An 18865-nucleotide genomic window follows, 5' to 3' on the forward strand; every position below is an offset into this window, starting at 1 on the left:
CACCTGTCCATCCCTTCATTTTCTGGATCCGGGATAAGGTCTCCAACGCCACCTTTGACACCCCGGCCAAGAGGCACCCTTGGCGCTGGGCCAGGACCAGGCAAGGAAGCAGTGAGGGTCGCAGGCCCGCGGAGTCCTGGGTTTGAATCCCGGCTCAGCTCCTTACCAGCTGCTGTGACTGTGTCCCAGTCACCTCGCCTCTGAATCTGCTTCCTCTTTTGTGCACCGGAGACGTACTCAATTATTCCTCCACTCCACAGGCTGCCCACCAGTGCTCACTTGTGCCAGGCAACTGGGACACGGGGTGGGCGCGGCTCCTGTGCTCATGGCGTCTGGGGGTCGGGAGAGGCGAGCATTGGCCGGAGCTGTGACAGTAATAAATGTGCAAATGCGAACCGTGCTGAGAGCTAAGAGCAGGCGGACGACCCGCTCCGGCGGCCAGGCAGTGACGTCCTGAGGCCAGTGTCCTGGCGGGGCCGCGCTCGGGCTCGCCCCTCCGCGACTGGGGGTGCTCGGGCGGCCGGGGGCGGCCCCTCCGCAGCCTGTTTCCCGCCTCACGCGGAGGAGCGCCGGCGCGGGTTCAAGGATTCTCCAGGTCCCTCCCAGGTTTGTCTCATAAACTTTTGGGAGGCGAGGGTCTCAGAAGGCCCGAGGGAGCATCCGTTGACCCCACGCAGGCAGCTGCTGGTCCCACGCGGACTCTCGGAACCGGGGCCGGACCCCGACTGTCGGGGGCCTCGCTCTTGAGCCCCACGCGCGGTGGTCGTCGCCTCCGGCTCAGGACCTCCCACGGGCCTGGCAGGGCCGGGTCTGAGTGGACACACACTTCCCGCGGGGTAACCGGATCCAGGGGTGTGCTGGATCCCGCACCACCAGACACACTCCAGCCGCAGATTTCGCGCCGACAGTCCCCACGAAGCCCCGCCTCCCGCCGCGCCGCCCCGCCTACGCCTGCGCGCCGCCGCACGCATGCGCTCCCTTTCCCGAAGATCCCGCTTCCCAGAAACTTGTCCCGCGCGCCACGCCGTCCGTCTCCAGGGCAACCCGGCTCCTCCTAGCAACCGCGCAGCCCTGCTATGGCGGCCGCGGGTCCCAGTGTCTTCCTGCTCATGGTCAACGGGCAGGTGGAGAGCGCCCAGGTGAGCGGCCGTGGACCCCGCGGGGCCGCACCCGTCCCCCCAGGGCCGAGCCTCGCGGGAGGGAGCCAGCGTCTGAGAGGCTTGGCGCGAGGTCGCGCGAACCCTCCGCCCCATGTGCGGTGTGGAAACAGGCCTGGGGGGTGGAGCGAGGCCGAGGCCACAGTCGGCCGAGCCCGCGTGGAGTCATGGGCAGGGGCCTCCACCCCACGCGACCCGCGCGGGTCCGCGCGCAGCGAGGCCCCGCGCCCGCGACTCTTAGGCCCTCGGGCGCGGGTTGGAAGGGAGGTGATCTGCTTGATCTGATGCAGCGATGGTGGCGGCTGCCCCGGCCGGGGGTGGGGGGGAAGCGGGGCGGGGCGGGGGCGGGGTCTGTTGGACGGAAGGGGACGCTACCCTCCAGTCCCCAGGACGTCCAAAGAACCGTTTGTTATTTCTGTGTATAAGGCATAGTATATGCCAGACTCCATGCCGAGCCCCGCTCAGTCAGTCTTCACAACCACCTGTGAAGTAGGTATTACTGGCACCCTCATTTTACAGATGGGAAAACTTGCCCAAAAGCAGTGGCAGAACTGGAATTTGAAACCTGGTCTGATGTCAGAGCTTTGCTAGACTTGCCCTTCCAGGCTGTTTTTAAAATATTATGAGTATATTGTGAGGACTAACTGAGATGGTTTAGGTAAAGCTCTGCCGGGGCCTGACTCTTAGTGGGCATCTCCCGCCTTCCTGTTTCATCAGGGACGCTGCCCCAGTCTCCCACTCTGTCCACCTCCCCCTTGACCTAGTGCCCAAGACCCGCATCCCCTCCTCTGCTCTATCCCATCAGGGCCCTCAGCTGGGCTGGGTCACATGTGTCTGTGATCTCAGCAGCCACCTCATCCCCACTCTTCCTCCCCCTCTGCTCGGGGCCCCTCTTCTCGCAGGCCAAGCATATGCTGCTTTGTGTCCTAATAGCACCCTGCCTTCTCAGACCTTTCACTTCAGCACCATTTCCTTAGAGCTGCTCCTGTGCCTGCCCCTGTGCCGGGTGCTGGGGACACAGAAAGCTCGCACACCTGTCCCTTGCTCACAGTCTAATGGGGTTGAGAGAAATAAACAGTCAGTGCTGTGATGGAGGGAAGCACCAGGGGCTGCGGGAGCTAGGAAGTGGCCCCAAGACGGCCCGGAAGTTAGGGCAGGCTCCCTGAAGGATCAGTTTTGAAGGGTGAGCAGGAAAGCTCCAGGTGAAGGAATGGGAAGGGTATGTCATACAGGAGGCAGAGCCTGAGCAAAGGCCCGGGGGCAGTAGCGGTCCTGGACTCGCCCACATCTTGGGCCCCAGACCCTCCGCTGAACTCCATGTCCACACCCCCTGCTGTCTCTTAGCCCCCGCCCCCCCCTCACCAGGTGCCTCATGTGCGGAGTTACTGGTGGCCGCACCTGCCTGGCCAGCAGTCAGCCTCAGCCTGAGTCCCTGTGAGCAGAAGCTGTGCTTATTTCCACAGTTTCCTGAGTATGACGATCTCTACTGCAAGTACTGTTTCGTGTACGGCCAGGACTGGGCCCCCACGGCGGTAAGCTGGGCCCTTTGGCCTCCCAGACTCTCAGCCTTCGTGACTGGGGGGGGGGGGGTCTCTGAAGGCTCCATCACACCCTTTCCCCTCCCAGTTCAGAACCAGTTGAGAGGTGGACACTGAGTTCAGGGGGGACCCGCATGCGAGTTTGTTCCCGGTGAAGCCGGGGCAGAGAATGCAGCGCCGCGGTGCTCCCTGACCCTCCCCCGAGGCCGTGCTCGCGCGCCCTGTCCTGGGAGCTGGCGCGTGGCAGCAAGTAGGGATGTTTGGGCAGCGCGGGTGGGCAGACCCCAGAGAGCCGGCCTGGAGGCGGCCGAGCTGCAGACCCCCTGGGCTGGCCCCTTCACTGCTCTGCCGGTCTCCTCGGCCTGTGGGGAGACTCTGGAACCCTCCTTCCAAGACTCCCCGAGGAGTGGTCTGTCTCCAGGAGAGGGACGATGACGTCCCTTCAGCCCGCACCACATTACCGCCTGCGGGGCGCTGGGGCGACCCTCACAGCCGCTCTGAGCCTGGCCCCTCCTCTGTGCAGCCGAGACCATAGAGCTGTCCTCCAGGCGCCCGCTAAGCGATAACTGCCGAGTCTCCTGGTGATGGGGACGCAGTGGTGAACAAAGCCAGTCAAGCCCTGGTTCTGCTGGGTGCACGTTCTTGAGGGGGAGACAGACACGGGGTAGTAAACACTCCACGCTGTTGGCTGGTGACACGCTGGGGGAAAGCAGAGGCAAGAAGAGGAGGGATGAGAGGCCAGAAAAGGCCTCATGGAGACGGTAGCTGAGCACAGAGCTGAAGGAGGCGAGGGGACAAGCCGCGTGGAAGGCTGTGGAAAGAACTAGGCAGGCAGAAGGTGCGGAGCGTGCAAAGGCCCTGAGGCGGGGGGTGTGCCGGGCATGTTTGACCTGGGAGGCAGGGGCCAGTGAAATGGGGACAGAGAAGGGACCACATCACAGCCAGCCGAGCCACTGGTGACTTGACAGGAACACTTTGGTAGAGTGGGGGCCAGAGGTCAGATTGGGGTGGGTTCAGGGATGCAAAGTGAGAAGGAATTGGAGCTGGTGAGTGTCGACATGTCTTTTAAGAAGCTTGGCTGGGAACAAAGGGTGGGGGGGGCATAGGGCCAAGGAGCGTTGCTTTGTGACCAAGAAAGTGACACGCACACGCGTGCCGATGGTGACAGGGGAGAGGGCGACACCGTCCCCTCAGTGAGGCCGAGGCGCAGGTGGAGCTCGGGCACCGGGGGAGGGCTGGGGCCTCGAGGTTTCAGGCCCTCATGGATGAAAACCCTCAGAGACCTGGGAGCCCCTCCATTACGTCTCAGGTCCCTTCGTTTGGCAGCAGATGGTGAAGGAAACAGCTCTCCCACCTGCTGCCCAGAGAGGGGAGGGGCATGGTAGCCCGGAACTGGGACACTGGCCGTCACTATCGTCCTCGCAGGGGCTGGAGGAAGGCATCTCACAGATCACATCCAAGAGCCAGGATGCGCGGCGCGCGCTGGTGTGGAACTTCCCCATCGACGTCACCTTTAAGAGCACCAACCCCTACGGCTGTGAGTCCGCGGGCCCCGTCCTGCCCCCGTGTCCACACACGGACCTTCCCTGCCCGTCCCCTGGGCCCTCGACCAGCCTTGTCACGTGCTCTCAGCCACCTGGCTGCTTCCCCCTCCTCCCCGCCCCCTTCCTGCTCATCTGTGTGCACTTGACCTTTCTGAGGTTCTGACGGAGCCGGTGAGGCCCGGCCTGAAGCCTTGGGTAGCGCCTGCCCTGACAGCTCTCCCCTGTCCATCACAGCTGTGCTTCTGCCAGACCCGAGCGCCCTGCTCCTCCTCCAAGTCCCTGCCCTTCTCTCTGCCCGGGGTACCTGGCCCTCATCCTACCTCTGGCCTTCCCAAAGCCCTCCTCGCCTGCAGTGTTTGCAGTGTTTGCTTTCTACCTTACCTGGCAGTTATCAGTCACTCTCACTTAATAAGCGCCAACTGTGTGCAAAGCCTGGGGTTCGCCCCACAGGGGCCGTGAATACTCTGCCTAGGTGGGCTTGGCCAGGCTTTGTAACCCTATCTGGTAGGTAGATTCTTCTCCACTTCTAGGAAACTGAGACTCAAAAAAGTGACATCATTTGCCTTCAGCTTTACACTGAGTAGCTGAGCATGGATTTGATTTCAGGTCCATCTGATTTCACGGTCCAGGCCTTACGCTCCGTGTGGCGGGGGCTCAGGCTCACCGGGCGCAGCGGGTCTGGAGCAGAGGCTTCCTGGCTGTCCCCCTGGGCGGGGACTGCAGTCCTGCTGTCATCGTCCATGAGAAACTTCCACAGGCTTCCTGGAACAGGGCACTAGGTAAAGGACTGATCTCCTCCTGCTGAGGACAGCTAGGAAAGGTGAATAAAATATTAAAAAGCAAAACCAGGAAAACTACTTGAAGGCATCAGACAGGTAGCAAAGTAGTGGCGCTTTAGCAGGCCAAGACCCAGGAAAAAAGCAGAGCTCCAGAGACACCCCCAGCCACAGCTCCCCTGGGAGTATCTGCTGATTCCAGCAGAGGTGATCGAGATGCTGATCGAGACTTTTGTCGGCCGCTCTGGGCTGGGGACCCAGGAGCCAGGAAGATCCTGCCACCTCAGAGCTCTGAGAGAAGAGCCCGCCCTGGCCTGCGGCCTGGCTGCCCTCATCCCCGCCCTGGACGTGGTGCCAAACATCCACAAACTGCGCCTAACAGGACACCAGAAGGGTGATCTATCGTGAGCAAGGAGGGTTTAATCCAGAAATAAGAAGTTCGTGCAACATCTAAAATCAACCAGTGAGACTCACTACGTTAAAAAGAAAGTCGCCATCATACCCATCGATGAAGAAGATGTGATAAAATTCAACAGGCATTCATGACAAACCTGTAGCAAACCAGGAGTAGAGGAAAACTTCCTTAATCTGATAAAGGCTATCCACAAAAACTTAGAGCAGACATCACTTATTTTAGTGAGATGTTGAAAGATTTCTCTCTCAGGATGCTTGTTATGACCACCAACATTGTACAATTCAAAGGTATAAGAATTAGAATCATGTCACCTGTCATTATTCACAGGTGACATGATTATGTAGCATTTCCAAAATAACCTACAGTAAATTATTAATAAGGGGGCATGACTGCCAAATATAAGATCAGTATACAAAAATCAGTTGCGGGCTTCCCTGGTGGCGCAGTGGTTAAGAATTCGCCTGCCAATGCGGGGGACACAGGTTCAATCCCCGGTCCGAGAAGATACCACATGCTGCAGAGCAGCTAAGCCCGAGCACCATAACTACTGAGCCTGCGCTCTAGAGCCTGCGAACACAGTGACTGAGCCCGCCTGCTGCAACTACTGAAGCCCGCACACCTAGAGCCCGTGCTCCGCAACAAGAGAAGCCCGCGTGCAACAACGAAGACCCAATGCAGCCAAAAATAAATAAGTAAATAAATTTATAAAAAAAATCAGTTGCTTTCTGTATAAAAATAAATAGAATGTGTTTTCTATTCTGTATAAAAAGTAGAAATCGATATTTTAAAAATAAATTCTTTACAGTAATATCAAATATAACCTGTTCTACCAGATATCAAGCTGTTATTATAAGGCACAATCACAAAAGCAGTTTTGACACCAGGACAGACAGATCTGTAGGGAGCCCAGGGCAGAACTGAACATGTGCACTTGATTCATGACAAAGGGTCAGAGCAGGAGGGGAAGGGAGTCTTGAGAAGCGGTCCTGGGGCAGCTGGATACGAGCAGGAAGAAGAGTGCAGCCTGGTTCCTGCTTTGTATCAGGCACACAAAGGCCATCCCGGATGGATACACGCACGGAAATGTGGACAGCACGGTGATACAGCTTCAGGAAGATTCCACGGAGGCGGGAACCACGGCATCAGGGTGAGGACTCCTCACAGGAGCAGATCCGCGGGTTCCACTGTTAAATTTAGGGCTTCTATTCATCCAAAGACATCATTAAGGGTGAAAAACCAAGCCATGGAATCCACACACACACTACAAATCAGTGAGGAAAAGACCATCCAGTTGAAAACTGGGCAAGAGGCTTGAGCAAGGCACCGCACAAAAGAGGACGTCTGAGTGACCAGGAAACAGGACGAGGTCTCAACTTTATTTTAGGAAGAACAATTACAATTAGGAAAATGCAAATTAAAGCTAAAGTGAGCGGCCATGATTCAGGACCAGAACAGCCCAGTTAGGAAGCTTGAGGACGCCAGGCTCTGGTGCAGTGCCAAGCATCAGCTCGGGGACGGGAATGAGGTGGGCGTGTGGGGACGGGAATGAGGTGGGCGTGTGGGTGCGGTGCCCCCAGGGAAGCAGCTCGAGGGAATGCGCGGCCCTGGGCAGACACGGGAGCGCGTGTGACGAGAGGTCGCGCCATCCCAAGAAGGAGACACAGCCCAGGCGTCCATGGGCTCCAGACGGGACCGAGTTCTCCTGCCCTGGAGACGTGACTCCGTTTGGATGCGTCTCATAAAGACTGAATCCACGAAGCTGGATGCAGGAATCTACGTACCATACGATTCCACTCATACAAAGTTCACAACATGGGTAGAACCAAAGGACCACGTGTGGGGTGCATTCTTTGGCAGTGAAACCTTACAGAAAAGGAGTGATGACCTTTGAGACGGTGACGGGGAGGGAACAGACGTCCCCCAGCACCGGGGAGCGCTTCCTCTGCGTCAGGCCCGAGCCCGGGCGTCTGGAGGACGAGGAAACCGAGGCCTGTCCCGATGGCCGCGGGTCCGAGCAGGGCAGGCCGGCTCTGGGCCTCCCCGCCTCCCGAGGATGTATCCCAGTGGAGCTGCCAACAGGGGGCAGTGGGAACTGGCAGCACTGGAGAGGAAGGGGGTGCGGGGCCTCCCTGAGCCACACGCAGACACCCCCGGTCCCGGCCGGGTCCCTGTGCGCTCCCTGGGCCTGCCCAGTGGCAGGATCGGGCAGCACGGGGCCCAGCCAGCAGGCTCGCTCCCCCACCTCCCTGCAGGCCCACACCTTGGGGCTCCCGGGCCCGCTGCCCTGCTCTCCACCCTGCACCTCCCCTGGGCTTGCCTGCGGGCTGACCCCTGCCTTGTCCTTCACAAGGGCCGCAGATCGTGCTTAGCGTATATGGGCCGGACGTGTTCGGGAACGACGTGGTCCGAGGCTACGGGGCTGTGCACGTGCCCTTCTCACCCGGACGGTAGGTCTTCCCTCCGACCTGGTCCCTCGCCGGGCCACGCTGGCTCGGGACCCGGGCACCCTCCGCGAGGCTCTCCCCGGGGCGTGTGCCGGGTCCCCGGGGTGGGGGCGTGGCCCACACCTGGGAGGGGGTGTCCCTGGGGCATCGAGAGGGGCGGGTCCAGCCAGAGTTCCCGGGCAGCTGGGGTCGGAGTTCAGACACTCATTCCCTCGCTGCTGGCCTGAGGACACAGATGTGTCAGACACGTGTGACCACGGGACCCTGCCCTCGGCAGCCCCCCGAGTAGTGGGCACAGATGGAGAGACGCAGCTCTCGTCAAGCATGGTGACAGGGTATAGACACGGTGTTCCAGGCACGGGGTGCGTGGCCAGGGTCAGCCGACCCTAAGCGGCGAGGACTCCATCAGAGCAGGTGGAGGGAGGAGGCCCAGCGGGCGAACCTCTGAGGGGTGCTGAGACGGGAAGTGCAAGGCGCGAGGGGAGGGCGGAGGGGGGACGGGCGACCACAGCCGGGTGCGGTCCAGGGGACTGTCAGGGGCTTCCTGGAGGATGCCAGCGCGTTCGGGTATTTGGAGAAGGACAAGGGCCCTGTGAGGGGCACAGCTGAGCCAGGGTTGGTGTTTGTAGCCCTCGGCATCCTCCCGACCCTTCAAAGGAAACAAGGCTCTCAGGGGACTCAGCCCTGGGGGCGGGGCTCCGGCTCTGACTTGGCACTGCCTGACCCCTGGGCGCTCCTGCTTGCCGCCCCTCGCTGGAGGCTCAGAAGTCTCCGCCGCTTTTCCGTGACTCAGCACAGCTGTCTGTGAAAACATTTGTTTCAGGCACAAAAAGACCATCCCCATGTTCGTCCCAGAATCCGTGTCTAAACTGCAAAAGTTTACCAGGTGAGTCTCTTGCACATCCATCCCCCCAGCCACTCCTGGCCTCAGTGGTCGGGTGGAGGGCTGTCACGTCCCCCGCTGCCATGTCGTGCTGGACGCCTTCACACGAGGGCCCTCTGCCAGGAGGTGACAGCTGAGCAGGGACTAGAGCGGAGGGCGGGGCCGGTGGGGCTCGGGGCGCAGGGAGCAACACGGTCTCGAGGAGGTGGTGACCTTGGTGGGGCAGCCGGCGGGGCCCGGACACGGGCCTGCAGGGAGACCAAGCCCGAGGCTTCTGGCCCCTTCCCTCATCCGGTAGGAGCTGGAGGGCTGGCTGGGCCTGGCTGACCGACTCGGGTTGGGTCAGCTCAGCTCCCCGGTGGTGGGCCAGGCCGAGGGGAACGTGTAGCACCGCCTGGGCCCCCTGGCCGGCACCCTGCTCGGGGGAGGACACTTCCTGGGCTCTGCGGCGCCTGCCTGCTGCCCTTGGGAGCCCTCCAGAAGCCACCGTGATGGGAAGGGCCAGCGTCGGCTGGAGGTGACACCACCACCCCGGGGTCCACGCTGCTCCACGGCCCACAGGGGGAGGCCTGCGGGCCCCCGTGTGAGGTCTCCCTGGGGAAGGGGGTCCCTGCTGGGAAAGCCGTCTCCCGCCCTTCGGAGGGGCTCTCGCCTGGGCCGGGCCGCGTGTGCTTGGGTTACGGAGACGGGGGAAGGCAGCTGGATGGACAGTCGTCCCAGGAGAGGGGCCGTGTTCCAGCAGCCTCTCCTCTCGTCCCCTCTGCTGGGCCTCGGCCTGCTGGCTGCCCGCTCCCCTGCGGCCACTTGCTCTAGCCGCCGCAACCAGTTACCACGGACTTGGTGGCTTAAAACCACAGCAATTAACTTCCTCACAGTGGGACCTAGTCTCTTTGGGGCCATCACGCAGAGCCTCCAATCCGCTCTTCACACGGCAGAAGGGTTCCCTGAGACACCGCTGCACGAGCGACTCGGGCACATCTCCGCCTCAAGGCGCCTGCGGGGCCCCTGCGGCAGCGTCCAGGCTGGCGGGGTGGAGCCGGCCCTTGGGGGCTGCTTCCCGGGCTGGTCCTCAGCGCAGCCTGGGGGCAGGTGCCGCGTAGCCCTGCTCCTCCGATGGGGAAACCGAGGTGCAGGGAGGCGGCGAGGCTCCCCCTCCCGCCCCCCGTGCCCCCTCCCGCCCCCCTGTGCCCCCTCCCGCCCCCCCGTGCCCCCTCCCGCCCCCCCGTGCCCCCTCCCCGCCCCCTCCCTGCCCCCCGAGCCCCTCACTGGCTCACTGCGTGTCCGTGGCCTGCTCTGAGGTGCGGAGAACCCTCTGCCTGGGTGGGAAGCTCAGACGTCAAGAGGTTAATGCTTTATGGCCTGGAGCCCCGTGGGGTAGGGGCCATTATCACGTCCCCATTAAGGTGAGAACACCAGCGCTCAGAAAAGGAAGTGACATCCTGGGTTCTGCTCTGTTAAGAGGACAGTGGAGAGCCCAGATCTGGCCCCTCTGCCCACCCCAAGGCTGGTTGTTGGGCTCTGGGATGGGGCCCTCCTTCCCCAGGAGGATGGGAGGATCACACTGTCCCAGGGCCCCCCCCTTCCCCACCTCGGCTGCTGTCACCTTTCTGGGATTTCTGTCTGGGTTCAGGCTGTGCACCCTTCCCAGCCCCAGATCTCCCTCCGCTTTCATCTGCAGTGAATCCCAGCTGTGGAGGACTCGATGGGAAAGCCTGGCGTCCGGCCTAGGAGGAGGGTGGTGTGGGGAAGGGCTGGAGGGGACAGCCCACGCCTAGTTCCCGCGGGACCCCAGGCGGGCCCTTGCTCAGCCGGGTCTCCTGTCTTCCCAGCTGGTTCATGGGACGGCGGCCCGAGTACACAGACCCCAAGGTGGTGGCTCAGGGGGAAGGCCGGGAAGGTAAAGCTTGACCCCCTATCCCCGGGGCAGGTGGGACCAGGTGGGCCCCCCGCAGTCAGATGGCTGGATGCCAGGGACCCGCCAGCACACAGATGAGGGGGCAGGGCCCAGCCTGGAGGGGTGGCCACGTCCATCCGTCCCCTTGTCCCCACCGCAGCCCCTTCTCCCGGTGAGGGGCGCGGGCCCAGCTAACGCTGCCCTTCTGTCCTCAGTGACCCGCGTCCGCTCCCAGGGCTTCGTCACTCTCCTCTTCAACGTGGTGACCAAGGACATGAGGAAGCTGGGCTATGACACCGGGCCTCCGGACACACAGGGGGTCTCAGGGCCCAGCACGCCCCAGGGCCTCCCCCGGTGAAGGCATCGGCCCCCTGGGACGGCCCAGCGACCCACCTGCCTGACCTGCTTCGAGGGTGGCGGGTGTTTGTGTAATAAAGTGTCACCTTTTCACAGAGCCCAGGCTGGGGCAGCTCCTCTCCCCGCAGCAACTCCCCTGGGAGCAGGGCCCCGGGGCGGGCGCGGGCCTTGGTGGCACCGGCCGGGGTGGAAGCTGCACCAGGACAAGATCCAGCAGCTGAGCTTTGCCTCAGCCTGACCCCGGCTCACGGCTGGCGGCCCTCACACCCCGACACGCTCGGCCCTAAAACCAGCGTGTTCACCGAACAGGCGAGCCGGGCAGAACCTCCCTTGGATGGAGAGGCCCGCGGCAGCCCAGACGACGGGCTGCAAGCCTCCCCGAGGTGGGCGGCGTCACGGCGGGAGAGCCCCGCCTGCCCTCGGCCCCGCTGGGCCGCCTGACCCCCACCGGCGGCTTCGGGGAGCCCTCTGGCCAGAACGCAGGGCTCGCTCAGCGTCCTCCCCTCAGCAGGATGTGAGGGGAGCCCCGCAGCCAGAAGAGCCCACCTTAGCCGCCACCCACTGCCCGGCTGTCACGGGGACCTGCCTTTGTCCCAGTTCCCCCATAAACTCAGGGCCCCCAGCTCACCGCGCGCTCTGGAACCGTCCGCCACCCCCCCGTATCCTGACCCTCTTTACGTGGAACCTCCCCTCCCCCTCTGGCCCCTCTGCTCTGCAGGAGCCTCTCCCGTGTCCCCGCCCCAGCTCCCTCGACGCCCGGGCCGTCAGACCACACCGCCTGTCTTTTCATCCAGCGGCCCCGGCACGTCACCCACCGCACGGACAGCCCTTCCCCAGCCCCCTCCCTCTCCCTTGTAATGATCTTGGCCTGTGCCCCCGGCAGCCCCCAGCCCCCTCCTTCCCCGACGCTCAGGCTCACACAGGCACCGAGGCCGGGTCGGTGGCCTTGTGAACCGCAGGCCAAGCTGGACTCCAGGCAGAAAGCGCACCTCTCCCGATGCCTCGGGATTGGTACGGGTGGGGGCGGGGGAAGGACACAGCCAGAAACCGCATCGTGATACAAATGATAAATTATATTTATACGGTGAATAAGTATCAACAGTCAACACAAGTTCCAAACCGGCCACCCACCCCTGGGACTGAGAAAACGGCTGGGCAACACCCCTACCACGGTGCCCGGCAGGAGGGAGCTTGATGGCACGTGTCTCACACGCGTGGCAGCACCAGTGGCTTCATGATCAGTGCAACGGGCAACACGGACGAGGTGCCTGGGGGTGGGCCTGAGCCGGGAGCTGGCGCGGGAGTCTGCCTGGGCCTGGGTGGCCCACTGGCTGTAACATCGGGGCCTTAAAGTCCCATCGGCAAGGGCTCCTCACTCACGAGAAATCACTGACCCCAGTAGCGTGGTCCTGTGCCCCGTGAGGGGGTCGGCCCCTACCTCCCCGGGGGAGCACCTTGCCCCGAGCCCCGCCCTGCCCCACCCTCCTCCAGGCTGCTGGGAGAGGCCGGACCGGCCTTCGTGGGTGACTCTGGAGCCCATGGTCCAGCCCCAGGTCTCAGGGGCTGGGCAGGAGGTCTGGGCCGGAGGTAGCCCCAGGGAGGAGCACGGGTGAGCTCTTGTACGTGGCAACAGGAGTGGCCTGAGCAGGCAGTTCTGAGTCAGCCTCCCGTGCCCAGCGCTAAGGCTCAGAGCTCCCGGAACCAGAGAGGGGTGGAGGGGCCCGAGACCCCCAGGAGAGACCCCCAGCTGTCAGCTGCCCTTGGTGCTAGAGGTGAGACGTCCGCCACGTAGAGTGAGACTGAGGTGCCCGCCAGGCCGGCTGACCAGACAGACACAGGACTCGGGGGAAATGGCCCTTCCCTGGGGAGAAGCAAGTCTCTTCTGGTCTTTAATTTGTGACTTACCTAATACTTTTTTATACTGGTGGGTGGGGCGAGGAAAGCAGGGGAGAGGGAGGTAAGATTAGTGCACGTTCGCTAAAAATCTCTTCTGGGTGAGAATGATTTTTCTTCCTCTGCCAAGTAAGAGATGATTACTTCTATGTTGCAACGGGTGTCTGGAGGGCAGGTGCGTAGGTCGGGGCCAGCCCTGGGCCCTCACTCACCCTGTCAGCCTGGGCTGCCCCCGACATGCACCGCCCCCCACACTGTCCCCACCTCTACCCTGAGTGTGGAGTAAGACAGAGAGGGTCCCAGACACAGGGTTCCAGAAGTCTCCTCCATCCCACGTTCCCACTGTAAACGAAGTCTTGTTAACTGTGCATGCCTTCAGTCACAAAAAGGAGTTAGCTGATAAAACCTGGTGAGTCACATTCATATGTTAGATTTTTGTCTTTAACTTTCTTCACGTTGGTTCATCAGTAAGAAAAATAGCCTCTCTCTTAGGATCTAGCCAAAAAGGCTGAAAGTCAATCAGTTTGGTAATCCACCAAAAAAAGGAGTTAAAAGAAAAGGCAACTGGAGGCTATGATTTTTTGTTACTGTTGTAGTTTCTTTTTTTTTTTCTTTTAAATAAACATCATCTTTTATGCATAATCAAATTCCCATATGTTTTCCTATAAAGAATTTGCTTTAGTTTTTTCCATAAGGCATTTTTTTGTCTCTTCCTAGTTAAATTTTCTTACAGAGTTAAAACCATAAATAAGAGGATTTACACCACTAACATGACACTGCCAGTATCTTAATTCAGCCAGACCTGGTAAATTCTATCAAAACTAGACAGTTAAATAAGAACGACGTTATAAAAATATTAGCCAAAAAAGACTATTCGGTAATTCTGCAAACTCAAATATGAAACTGTACTAAACAAAATCTGTGCAAACGTGTACAAGCATGGAGCACGTGGCGGGGTTATGCTCAGGTTAGTTTAAAGCTTGCTCTAGTGGATTTAATTCAAGAGTTGTTCCACGGTGGTGGCGTTTACTTTGAACTCACACACGAGTCAAAGAAAAGTAAAATATGCACAACCGTGTCCCCCAAAGGTCAGTGTCTGAGGGAGCCAGCACTCCATCCCATCCACGCCTAGGGGGTCGCCAGGGCTGGGGGTGGGCGCCAGGTCCCGGGCAGGGGGGCTCCCAGAGGCCCGGGGCTGAGGCTGGGCCAGCACTGAGCACTGCCGCCTCCCCATCCAAGGCCCCCGAGGGCCGGCGGATCTCCACGGGGGCTGGGCCCGCACTGCGAGGAGGTGGGGGGGCGGCGGCCAGGCTGGGTCAGGGGCCCTCCCTCCCGACACAGGCTCGGGGACCCACGTGCCGCGTGACGACGCCTCAGTAAGCCCGCCACCTCTCGACCCTCAGGCTGAGGGCCAGGACCGCGAAGACACCCTCTGCACACCCACCCCGCTCTCAGACCCCATCCCACAGGCGAGAGCCCCTGCCCGGCGTCCTCGGCACGCATGCTCTGCGGCGGGTCCCGGCGCGGGCACTAGAGGAGGAACGGGTTGGTTGTGCCGGTGGCCTGAGCCGCCGACGGCGGGACGCCCAGGCTGCCCACCATGTTCATCGCGGCGGGGCCCAGCGGCGGCAGGGAGGAGCCGCCAGCCCCCAGAGCTGGGTGGGAGGCTGCGGACGTCATGGAGGCCACAGCCACGGGCTCCACAGCCGGGCCAGGCCCGAAGGACGCGCTGCTCCCCAGCACTGGGCTCCCCCGCAGCTGGTTCAGCGTCAGCGGCTGCGGCTGGTTCACCTGGAAGGGGTTGACCGGGGCTGAGGCCGCGGCGGCACCTGGGGAGAGAGCGGGCGGGGCGGCCGCGGTCAGAGCAGCAGCGTCCCCGGGCCTGGACGGCCACGGCACAGCGGCCACCGGGGCGGCCCGCCCGCCCCTCTGGGCCCGGTGCTGGGACGAGGAGACTCAGCCGTGAGGAGCCCAGCGAGGGGCCAGGCTCGCGGGGCCCAGCTCCTCCTCCGGGCTGGCACCCCGGGCGCCCTCCCTCGTTCTCTCAGCCAGCCAGCCAGCCAGCCGAGCTCTGCGACCACAGGTGCGGGGAGAGAGGGGAGCCACGGGAGAGGCGGGAAGCGCGGGGCGGCCCGCGCCTGGGGACCCTGGCATAATAAAGGCCCTGAGAAGTCCTGCAGTCTAGAAGCAGATGCAGCTCCGTCCTGCCCAGTGTTTCCCGAATTTCTCTCATACCAGAAAGCCTTGCCCCGCGTTCAGCAGAAACATCTACTGATACCCTGGCCAAAAACCATGGGCGCTGCCGGCACTGAGTCTCCAACTTGGCCCAGCCCCTGCTCACAAAGGCTGCCAGGAGGGCACCCCAGGCCACCAGAGTAGATGCCGCCTGTTCCCCACGAGGGCACCCCAGCGCTCTTGCATCGGTCGCTCCTCGTAGCCTAGGAAGGGGGCTGTGCAGATCAGAGCACCCCGGCTAGAAATGAGCAGACCAGACTACAGAGCAGGGCCAGGAAGGCGCAGAGCCAAGGAGGATGGCCCTGGAGGGCCGGGGGGCTGCCGGAACCTCCTGTGTCTTGGCTGCAGCCCCCAGGCCCTGACCGGCCCCCCCACGGCCTGGCAGTGGAGCTCCTGCGGGGGCCCTCGGGGCAGACCCCCGCTGTCGGCCAGCTCTGCCCTGGAGCCACCCCTGCTGGGGGCAACCACATTCCTCACCCACCTCAGGAGCGCACGGCTGGGCAGGACCCAGGCACAGCACACACCCCGCTTCTGCCAGAGGGTCCCCGACTCAGCCTGCCAAGTCCTCAGGCCTGAGGCCAAACACCTTGAACGTGACCTGTTCCTGCCCTTGGGGAGCCCAAGGCCTTTCTGGGAAAACTCTGGGGAAGGGCCGGGGCTTCGTCAAGGAAGAGGGTTGCCTGGACCGAGAACCGAAGGGTGGGTCCGCATCCCCACCCCCGGAGAAGAGGAGGGAGATGTCCCGGCAGAGGGAACAGGACGTGTAGCGGGGGACAGCGTGTAGCGGGGGACAGTGTGAGTAGCGCACGCAGCTGAGGGTCTGAGCACACGGGGCGCTGGGGTGGGCGGGAGCCCTGGCCACTCACTCGAGGGCCGGGGCTTGTCCTGCAGCCCACGTGGAGCTCCCGAGGGTGGAGAGCCCACCAGCAGGGAGGAGGGGCTTGGGGGCAAGGGTGAGTTCCAGCCCCAGATAAGGCAGAATCCAGCAGCAGGGGCGAAGTGAGGGTTCTTGGGGTCCCTGGAGCACGGCCCAGCAGAGGGCCCAGTTACCCTCAACCCGAAAAGGGGGCTGCTGGGCACCAAACCCAGGCTCCTCCTCCTCAGCCCCAGCACTATCCGCCTCCAGCTGGCCTAAAACTGGCGCCCGCTAGAGGGTCTCCCTGGCTGGGGCACCAAGTCAGGGGCAGCTTCTGCTCAGCGATCTCAACTGAGAGGACAGGGTCCGTTTTCCAGCCCCCCACGAGTCCCGGAGAGGCGCAAGTGCTGGTTCAGGCCGCCGGGCGCTCCGCTACTGCTCAGCCGGGGCCAGCACGTCCCTGAGCCTGGTCCCCGCCCGTGGTCCCCGAGGGGAGAGTCCCCCGCAGAGGTGGAGGGGAGGTCAGCGCCCACAGGCCTGCCCCAGAGCCGCTCTCAGGAAGGGCAGACGGCCAGAGGAAGGCCGGGAAGCAAGCATACCTGGTGCCAGGAAGGGGTTGAGGGACTGTGCCGGCGGGGCTGGCCTGGTCACCAGCGAGTCCAGGTTCACCAGGGCCGCGTTGGGGCCCAGGAAGGACTCGGGGGTTTTCCGGGTGCCGCTGGGCTTGCTTGAGGCCACGGTCGGGGGCTGGGACTCAAAGGGGTCGGGGCTGGTAGTTCCATTGTTCTGGGCCGGCGGAGAGGCCGCCTTGGCTGCAAGACAAGGACACACACGGGCTGGTGAGCCTGGAGGGCTCATCCAACCCCGAAGCGTCCAGAGCAAACCCCGATGTCCCCGGACGCCGACTCGCCGGGGACGCGCGCGGCTGCCCAGGGAATGGGGTGTTCGTTGCAGTGCTGTTTCCAACAGCCCCAACCTGGAGCCACGGTCAGCCACAGGGCAGGGCACGTACAACCAGACCTGAGTCCAGGGACGGAAGGCGCGATGAGGAAGGAGCAGGGACAGAACAGTGCAGCACGATCTCCACAAATATTAAGATGGCATTTTGGGTCGGTGGCTACACGTGAGTAGTTCACATTTTTTAAAATGTTTTCATTTTCTAAATTTTCTACAGTGAACATGAACTGCTTGACAGCAAAAAGAAAGCAAATGACTTTTAAAAATTCAGCCAACAGAGGGTGTGCTGAGGCAGGCCGGCGGGAATGTGGTTGCTCTGCTAGGGTGTGAGATGGTGATGGGGACACGGGTCCCGAAGAACGGGCGATTCTGCACTCAGCAGCCCCACGCCCAGGAACCCAGCCTCGGGAAATAATGCAAAGTGCGAGCAGGGGTTTAAGCACAGAGAGGTTCACTACAGCATTATTTACTTTAGCACAACCTGAAATCAACCTAAAATGCCCTCCCCAAAATTAACGATTAAATATTGGGTTGGCCAAAAAGTTCAGGTTTTTCTGTAACATCTCACGGAACCCAGTAACTTGTCGCTGAGCCCTACAAAGAGATACTACAAAGCTATTTCTAAAGAATTTGTAATGTTGCAAGAAAATGTTCTCAATCCACTTTTCCGTAGAAGCGGTGGGGGCAGGATTCGACTCTGTCCGGCAAGTACGAGCTCAACAACAAAGGCTGTCCGTAGAGCTCAGAAAAAGTGCTGGGAGGGAGCACAGTGGCCACGTGTAGATGGAAGAAATACAGATGATTTTCACTGTCTTCCATAATAAACTTTCCCACACTTTCTACAAGGGGAACACGTCCAGAATTGGCGTGAATACTTCACAGGCCCAGGGAAGGGCGCTTAGGCTTCTCCCTGAGGGGTGGGGAGCGGGTAAGGACAGTTACGCTGTACCTTGGCCTGTGGAAGAGACACACGGAATCTTGTTGCTTTTTTAATGCGGCAAAAGAAACCCCGGGAAGCAGCAGCTCTAAGCTGCTTCTGGGCCCCTGGAGCTGCGAGGGCCCGGGGGGTGGTGAGGGGTGCGAGGCTGCCCCTACCTTAGGCCAGCCCAGCCCGGCCTGCTGGGGGAGGCGGCAGTGGGAAACTGGGAGCAGGGAAGCCGGGAGAGGAGAGAGAAAGGAGAAAAGCTGCTCGGTGCAGCTGGGGGGGTGGCCCCCGAGGAAGGCCGGCGCCACCTGGCTCTGTCCCCTCTGCCCCACAGGGCTGTGTGAAGAGGGCATCCAGCCCCCTCCCTCTGCCCCCCCCCCGGGGCCCAGTCTCTCTCCCCCCACCCGACCCTGACCCCTCCCAGCCCAGGGGCACTCGGGGAGGAGCAGGGTCTTCTGCAGAGCGTGCACGTGCGTGCGTCGGAGATGCCTGCCCACACAGAGAGCCGGGTGGTCTGGAAAAGGGGGCGCCTTTGGGGAGCCGGGAAGAGGAAGGCGGGTGGAGACGGGGCAGGGCCGCGCTGGGCCGGCCGGAGAGCCAGGGCAGTGGGCTTCCGCCAGCGGCCACAGGGCCCAGGGCGCGAGGCCGAGGAACAGAGGTGGCTGGAGGAGAGGAGAGGGTGACAGAAAGCTCGAGGGCATTCCTGCCGCCGCCGCCCCGTGAATCCCTGAGTCAGACCCCCGGCTCCCAGGTCAGACACGTGCACATGCGTGGAGGCGCCAGGTCCCTGACTATGATGCCCACAGCGACGGGGCTGGTCAGGGGCACAGGACGGCCCGGAAACCACCACCACCACCACCGCTACGTACCTGCTTTTTCTGAAGTTCGGAGGTTGTCAAATTCAGAAAAGTCATCTTTAATTGTACCATTCAAATTACTGAAGAGATCAAAAGCCCCTGGGGAGAGAGTGGCAGTGACTGTGCGGTGTCCC

General features: G+C 62.0%; 2 protein-coding genes across 13 annotated transcripts in view; one reads left to right on the forward strand and one right to left on the reverse strand.

The window, feature by feature from the left end:
* The first annotated feature begins 996 nt into the window (after window positions 1-996).
* Window positions 997-11105, forward strand: B9D1 (B9 domain containing 1). Of its 8 annotated transcripts, none has more exons than XM_036836144.1 (7): window positions 997-1139; window positions 2621-2689; window positions 4022-4232; window positions 7781-7877; window positions 8698-8760; window positions 10587-10654; window positions 10867-11105. In XM_036836144.1, exons 1-7 carry the CDS (start codon window positions 1077-1079, stop codon window positions 11007-11009), a joined length of 714 nt encoding a protein of 237 aa, XP_036692039.1. In that variant the 5' UTR covers window positions 997-1076; the 3' UTR covers window positions 11010-11105. The 8 variants fall into 8 exon arrangements, with proteins under 8 accessions (XP_036692039.1, XP_036692040.1, XP_036692041.1 ...); XM_036836145.1 differs by having other exon boundaries at window positions 4025-4232; XM_036836146.1 differs by having other exon boundaries at window positions 4121-4232.
* Window positions 11106-12060: 955 nt separating this feature from the next.
* Window positions 12061-18865, reverse strand: part of EPN2 (epsin 2) — a 68864-nt gene continuing 62059 nt past the window's right edge. For 4 of the 5 annotated variants that reach the window (XM_036836141.1, XM_036836138.1, XM_036836143.1 and 1 more), the window contains 3 exons: window positions 18744-18830; window positions 16592-16804; window positions 12061-14730 (listed from right to left, as the gene is read on the reverse strand). In XM_036836141.1, the coding sequence (XP_036692036.1) occupies window positions 14432-14730; window positions 16592-16804; window positions 18744-18830 (599 nt within the window). In that variant the 3' untranslated portion in view covers window positions 12061-14431. The remainder of the gene's footprint in view (window positions 14731-16591; window positions 16805-18743; window positions 18831-18865) is intronic. The other variant, XM_036836142.1, reaches the window with a different exon arrangement.

The sequence above is a fragment of the Balaenoptera musculus genome, chromosome 20 (assembly GCF_009873245.2).
Source record: "Balaenoptera musculus isolate JJ_BM4_2016_0621 chromosome 20, mBalMus1.pri.v3, whole genome shotgun sequence".
NCBI lineage: Eukaryota > Metazoa > Chordata > Mammalia > Artiodactyla > Balaenopteridae > Balaenoptera > Balaenoptera musculus.

What these genes read in the sequence shown, in the direction of transcription:
- B9D1 (XM_036836144.1), top strand. Translation starts at nt 1,077, where the DNA reads ATGGCGGCCGCGGGTCCCAGTGTCTTCCTGCTCATGGTCAACGGGCAG. An exon ending in AGGACTGGGCCCCCACGGCG is followed by an intron (nt 2,690 to 4,021) that starts GTAAGCTGGGCC and finishes TTCGTTTGGCAG; the next exon opens with CAGATGGTGAAGGAAACAGC. An exon ending in TCAGGGGGAAGGCCGGGAAG is followed by an intron (nt 10,655 to 10,866) that starts GTAAAGCTTGAC and finishes TTCTGTCCTCAG; the next exon opens with TGACCCGCGTCCGCTCCCAG.